General features: G+C 32.2%; 1 protein-coding gene across 3 annotated transcripts in view; it reads right to left on the bottom strand.

The window, feature by feature from the left end:
- Window positions 1-7015: 7015 nt before the first annotated feature.
- Window positions 7016-7568, bottom strand: part of LOC148616582 (carbonic anhydrase-related protein-like) — a 44505-nt gene continuing 43952 nt past the window's right edge. For all 3 annotated transcript variants that reach the window (XM_088583795.1, XM_088583796.1, XM_088583797.1), the window contains one exon: window positions 7016-7496. In XM_088583795.1, coding sequence (XP_088439921.1) covers window positions 7362-7496 — 135 coding nt within the window. In that variant the 3' untranslated portion in view covers window positions 7016-7361. The remainder of the gene's footprint in view (window positions 7497-7568) is intronic.

Raw genomic sequence — 7568 nt, 5'->3', positions numbered from 1 at the left:
TGAAAAATTGGCAGAAAGATTTAAACTTTTTAATAAACATGGATTAAAATTGAAATGGTAGAATGTTTAAATGTCCATTTTAAATGTCCAGTTAACTACCGAATGAAATTCAACAGGTAATGGTCAATCAAAGGAAGATCAACTCCTGAAGTTAACTGTTTTATTCACTGTAAAATACAAATATGTTGTTTCTTGTCATTATTATATTTTATTGTGTTTCTAAGTCTTTTCATGGCAATTTATAATTATTGTTTGAATGAGTTCAGATGAAAACTGTACAACTTTTGCATAACTACATGTATAAAAGTTGACCAGAGATTGAATTGAGAAATTTTCATTTTTTATGTGACTATAATATGTTAAACATTTTGAATATTTTTTTTTTCTTTTGCTTGAATTTTTATGTTTCATGTTAAAAAAGGTTAAGTCTTGTTTTTTGTTTAATTTAAAATCAACAGAACAATAAATTAGATTTGAATTTCCTAAATGTCTTATGAATTAACTTTTATCCAAATTTTATATTGCCTTGTGTGTATGTTGGGTTGTTTTCCAGTGAAATCATGACAAACGGGTGAACGATGCAATAACAATTATTTTTTTCTCTTTTGTAATTCCATGCAAAATCATTTTTTACCATCTCATTTGTATAGACATCATCAACCTCATTTTAAATATCATTCAACAAACAATTTCCAGTGTGATGAGAATTTGATTTGAGAGGATGCTTGGAAAGAATGAAGTGTGTGTTATATAATGGCTCTCTCTTGCTCATTTTTTCATGCATTTATCTTGGTGCTTGTCTGGAATGAATATGTGTATTTTTCATGTTGAATGCATGTATTTGATGTCAGTACATTAAATAGTTATATGTTTACTGTATTTTTTTCCTATGAAAAATTCATACAATGCTTTTCTCTAAAATCAGATTTTTTTTAAATTATTTAAAATATATATATTTTATTTACACTAAATATGTTTGCAAACATATTTTTACTCTTTCACTTCAACTCTAACCTGATTTGTAAAATGACCAAGGATGGGGTAATCGTAATCAATAATTTTAATCATCTGTAATCTTCAATTGACATCAGTTGCAGGTCGATCTTTGTGTATTATTAAAAAGTTGTGAACAAGGATTATTGGATATTTGAAATGTTAGTAATTTTTTTATGTTTTACAGCCAATGAAATAGTTCACTTCAGGAGATCAAGTTTTTTTTTCTTGATTAAAAATTACCTTAAGAATTTCCTTTTTCTGTACAGTTCAGAAGATTTGAATTTTTCATTGGTATTTGAGTCTTTCTTTGATAGAAAGTGTATATCAACTTCTCACTTGTCCATTTATCTACAGAGTCATTCATTAGGTAATGGCCAGTCAATAAAGGGAAGACCTATTCCCAAAAGTTATTTAAACCTGAAGGTAATGATAAAGGAATATTTGAAGGACATTTTTAAGTCTTCCGTAATATCAATTCTTTTTGGTGTTGAAAGAAAATATGAAAATCATTGATGATTAGTTGAAACATTTTTGTTTATCAGTGAGGAACACTACTCTTACAGTTAGATATGCTTTAATTTAAAGCGAAAATTAGCAATTTATTTTACATTTTATCCCTTCCATAAATGTTTGTAAATTACCATCCAACAAAGATGTGATATAGCAAAGGTAGTAGTGGTATTTAGCTATACTCATTTATAGATTGAATATCAACATGTTTTATTTACATTTAGCTGCCAGTCTCTGTAAGAATCAGGAAGTGGGTGAATTGTGGTATGAAATACATAAACTCACAATTTTGGTGTAATTTGACCATTTGTACCATCAGAATCAAGGAATAAAAATGCCCCTTGATATGCATTGCGAATGAACATTTCAGACAGAGGTTGTTAGAAATCTTCTTTTCTTTACTTTCAATTGTTCTAAAATATCCAAATATCTGTGAAATGATGCAAAGTAATTTTAGATTGAGAATATTTCCTTGAAAGAACCGTGTTAGATTTGGTTTTTTTTACGCCTAATTTTTGTTTAGTTTGCCTGGTTCTTAAATAGACTTGTACATAATGTTGTGAGTTATTGAGCATTAAAATTGATATGTCTTAAATAGATCTGTTTAGACCACCATGTGCCCTGTATACTGCCAATGATGTGTTGTGAGCTCCTGAACATGTGTATGTTGGAATGAATGAATTGTACATGAGAGTTTGGATGTTCATATTATCATTAAATTATTATACTGTATAAAAATTATCAATTAAAAAATCACTTTATTATTAATTTTGTTGTAATTTTATGGTTTCAGAATAATTATGACAATCTCAGTATTTAGGGTTTCATTATTGGAAAGGCTAAGTAATGACTTAGTTTAATTTCTTTTTCAGAACAAAAAAAAATTACTTGTTTCAGTTTTGATTAAAGCCTGTACTAGTGTTTTCATTTACTTGGTCAATTGATAGGATTGATGAAGTTTTTATATGAACACACAAACAAAATAAAAATTCGATCTTGTAATGGTATCAACCTGTCGTAGTGGACCGATTTTGAAATAATATTGGATTCCTTATGAAAATCCTTGTCTGTGTTTTTCTGTCAGATTTACATGTTAAATAAATCAAAGGAAATGTCTTTAACAAATTAAAGCAGAAAATTTTTAATTGCTGGTCCCCACGAAGCTCTTTATTGATATTTTACATTGTTGACATAATATTTGTAAAGTTGAGGGTTTTTTTGGTGGGGGGAGGGGGTCGATTATTGACTTTGGCGGGTTTTGCCAACTCAGTTTATATTTTGACCATACACTTCAGGGTGGGAGGTTATGAGTAACTTATTATTTTAGACGATCCCTTTGAATTTGTATGCTAGTTTTAATTAAGTAGAGTGTCCTTCAGTTATTACTTCCGGTGAGTAGTTCTTTTATGTTTTAGGAAAGTTTTCTTTGTTTTCAGGGATAAATGTTAATTTAAGAAGCAAATGGTATGAACATGTAGAACTGAATCTAGCACCTGCATCAGATCTGATTTGTACGATCTTCATAGCTGATTATCGTCTGTCAGAGTTGATGAAATCATCATTTTTCAGGTTGCAATCACGCATCGTGGTGATTAAATGTTTGCAATATTAACCAACGTATTAACTTGCAACAGGCAAATTACTAGTATGTGTCTAGATGATAGAGGACCAGGTTATCATAATGGCATTTAATGAGAAATCAAGTGGATATCTTATAAGTCTATTACCATATGTATTAGAAAATGACCATGTACAGAATTCAAACATTTTTTTCTCAATCATAGTTAATCAGTAACTAACGTCATATAATTCTATATACTGGTTTCCTCAAATAAACAAGGTTTTCTCTACTTTGTCTAGCCATATATCACAAGTCTATCAATCCTGTCACATTTTCAATCAAATTTCTCCTCTGTATTCCGTCCTCTGATATGTAAGCGTCCATCTTCCCCTCTGGCAAATATTATTCCATGTGAATTAACAGCTACACTGGTAACCTTCGTCATCTGTTCATCGTTATACACGATTTTTTCATTCCCTTCCGGCTAAGTACAGAGGACCCTATAGTCCTTGGAACAAGGGGTTAAATACGTAATTTACAGCAAGATATATGTAACCATTATGTAGACAAACTCCTGCGTGCACTAGCTATACCATTATGTTTACCTTTGACAGCGACCAAAATATATTGTCGAATGGTATCATGAATAACTTGCCACCGTAGCAGGAAAAGAACTTGATGAAAGGTGTTCCTCATGGATCTACGCTGGGCCCCCGTAATGCTTCATATTTTTCTCAACGACATTCTTAGTTTTGTTAATAAATCTTATTTGTACAATTATGCAGATGACAATACAGTCTCATATGTAGATAATTGTCCAATAAATTAAAAAACTGTACTCGAAAATGACAGCAAAACTCTTATAAAATGGTTTCATATTAATAAAATGAAAGCAAACCCTGATAAATTTCAGGCCTTTGCATTGGATGAAAAAAAACCAACAACAATCTTAGCCTTAGCCTTGGCAGTAATGTTAACATCAAATGTGAAAAAGAAGTCAAATTACTTTGTGCAACAATAGATTTAATTTTAGACTTTAATAATCAAATTACAAAGACGTGCAGGAAAGCAGCAAGATAACTTAATGTTCTCGAGCGTATCGGTCATCACTTAAACCGTCTGAGCAAGATTACTATTTATTATTCTTTCATTATGTCAAATTTTAGTTCTTGTCCCCTCACCTGGCGCTTTTGCTCAGAAGGAAACACTAAAAGATTGAAAAAATCAAGAAAGAGTTCTTAGATTTATTTATCAGGAGAAAAACTCTTCATACGAAAAGTTGCTAGATATATAGCTACTCTCATCCCTTAAAGTCAGAAGCTTGAGAACAATAAGCATTGAAATTTTAGGATAATTAATGATGAAAGTCCAATATTTTCACAAGATCTTGTATCAATTAAGAAAAATTCTTTAACTTCAGGTATATCAACACAGCAGAAATACCCAGAGTAAAAACACCAGGCATGGTCTGAAATCCTTTTGCACACCGGCTCGAGGACAGCTGGATACCCAAGTTAATATAAAGGTTAGGGAGCAACTATTTTATTTTTATGGGGCTAGGATCATATTTCTAATAAAAAGGCAGGACAATGGTGTATGGTTAAAAAAAAGTGTGAACATTTTAGCCACCAAGCTACCTCATGATTTTTTCTTATTTTAAGCAAAATATATTTCATTTTGAGAAACATATTTTATTAGTGCGAATCCTCAGATGGCTTATACATAGTAGTGGACTAAAATGTTCACCAAGAACTTGCAGCTTATCACGACTTTTTAATAAGTTGTTAGTAATATAGGACTTCTTAATCATTTAATAAATGTTGCAATCATTGAAAATCTAAGACCGAAGTCTTTCCGGTTGCTAATCTTCAAATATTCTATGCCACTGATTTTGGCTTGCTTTCAAAATACGAAATGGCAAGAATGCGACATACTCTAACACCGCGTGACTTCCAAGAATATTGGTTCCGTTAATATGATTACGGTTTTGTAACCGTGATGACACGAATGTTTTTCAATCAAAACAATTGGTTACCAGGAAATGCAGATAATGGTTTCGATATATATATATCGGGGCCCTACATAATCAATTGTACAATCCTCTGTGTCTGAATCGGAAACTGGATATAAGTTCAATGCTTACGATCATTTTATTACTTCATTACTTCCCGTTCTCATACAAGCAAAATTTAAGAGGCACATTTTGATCTCGTACGAAGCTAGAACTATGAACCTAGTATGACGGTAAACACGGCGCCGGTCAGCAGCTTAATGTGGTGTAGTAATATATAATTATGCAAATTATGTACTGAAATTACGAGTGCACAAAGTCTCTAACAATATTTGCGATTTAAAAATGCCTTGAATAACTGTCACGCATAGAGACAAATGAAACCAGTATCACCCTAACATTAACATGAGTTGCCCATTACCATCTTTGGTTGCATTGGGTACATGACTTCTTGTAAACACCTTATCCTGGACAGGCTTTCTCCGAATTAGTTATATTTCACGCTTAAGTGAAGTGGCAATCAGGGACTACTTCGGCTGCGGGTGAAGTCTTCACTAGCTTATTAGGTTCCTTTTTTCCTGTTACAGGTTAGGGTTATAATTTTCAAAGGTAGGTGTCGATTCAAGAAGCAGATGAAATAAAATTATTTAACACATTATTGAAACCGATTAAAGTGGATCTGAATCTAGCATCTGTATAACACTCGTAGCTCATCATACCGTAGTTCGTGACCATTTATGTGTTCAATACCAGGATTAATTAAGGTTGCATGCAATTACCAAATTAATATATGCACACGAAAAAAAATATGTAGTTTACCAAAAATGCAATGTTTTTTTTTTTTAAGTTGCGGCAAAGTATTTCGTACAGACTACTTGACCCAATAACACATGACTTAACAGTTGCTGAACATTTTATATTTGGATGGTGGGATATATACATTCAGAAATATAGGACGTCGAGAACTTGCTAAGTCTATCAGAAAACCATGTCCACACAGCTAGCGACTGTTTGATTTCTTCACTTTAAAACAAGTAAGTTACGCCTACCAAGTAAATAACTGGTGTGTGTCCCCGAGCAAATAAAATCGATGCAACATTTTGTTCTGTATTCTGATACGTATCTTCGGGGTAGAGAATCGTGTTACCGAATACTTCAGTATAATATGACTTAGTATTGCCCGAAAGGACCTTTGATGTAATCCGTTATATTTTTGCCTCGGCAGAATCTGCTATATATTTCTGGTACTAGTACACTACAACAATAACACGCGATTCCAGCAAATAAATCTGATACTATGGTACATATAACTTTTTCCAAATCTAAATTGTATTTTTCTTAAATAGTACATTTTACAATTAATATATAAATATAAACAATTATACACAATAATGTATTTAAATTGTTCGACTGCCCACTTTGGTTCACACATAAGATGCACAAACTTAAACACTTACATATACATTTTGTATATATGATGAGTTATGATGGGATTATAACGCGAATAAGTATGTCAAAGAGACAAAAACCCCACCGGGATGAAAATGTCAGCCCATTATCATTGAATAGCACTGACTAATTCCATTTTAACCAACCCTGAGGGTATAAAGATAATTAGTTCTGAGATTCCTATTCTAGGATAAGCGTATAGCACCAGATCACATCACAGAGTAAACTTTATTGATTGTGCTTAAAAGCACCAACTTGTGTGTGGGTGCCGGACCTTTCTATGACTGTGGAGTTGATGAGTATCAATACAATGCCTAAGTAGCTTTCCATAAAGTGTAATGTCCCTGTTCCCTTAGACCAATATAGAAACTTTTCATCAATGGGGATATGAGAATATAAGTTGTGTCTTAGTTCATACAATAAATAAAGCACTAAAGTTTCAATAGAATACCCGTATACATAATAAAATGTATGCTAACCAATAGAAGTCATTGCAAATGGTATTTATGCATATCAGCAAGCACGACTGTAGAAAAACAATGATAAAAATCATACATGCATCATTTGAGTCACTATAAGAAACACATACACGACAGCACAAGTGCTCTCGCAAATGGCCGTCGGTAAAATTAGCATAATTCTGTAGAACCTTCATGATAATAGTAGTAATTAAACTGGACAAAAGGCACATTCATTATAGTTCTTGGCAGAAAATATAAGCATAGATTTATGCTCAAAATCGGACTGTGATATGTTGCTAAGGTAATAATGGTTATAACTTTCGCCATTGTTTCTGATGGCACACCACTGCATGACCCCATGCCAGATAATCTGTTATTGGAACGAAGCGCGTACTTTCCTATCGTTTAACGGCTGGACAGGTCGGAAATTGTCTACAAGTTTTCCTTCATATATACTTGATACTTTGAAGTCTTGACTATAAGTGTTTAATTTTCTAAAATCCATGACCTGAAAAGTTAAGGATTCTTTAATTATTATAAGTTGCTGTGCTTAAACGCGTAAACTATATATTGTAGCATT

Source organism: Perna viridis, chromosome 5 (genome assembly GCF_037379345.1).
Source record: "Perna viridis isolate PV_CMFRI_1.1 ecotype Kerala chromosome 5, ASM3737934v1, whole genome shotgun sequence".
NCBI classification, from domain to species: Eukaryota; Metazoa; Mollusca; class Bivalvia; order Mytilida; family Mytilidae; genus Perna; species Perna viridis.
Note: the sequence above shows the minus strand (reverse complement) of the source record. Positions and strands in the feature narration are given on the sequence as shown.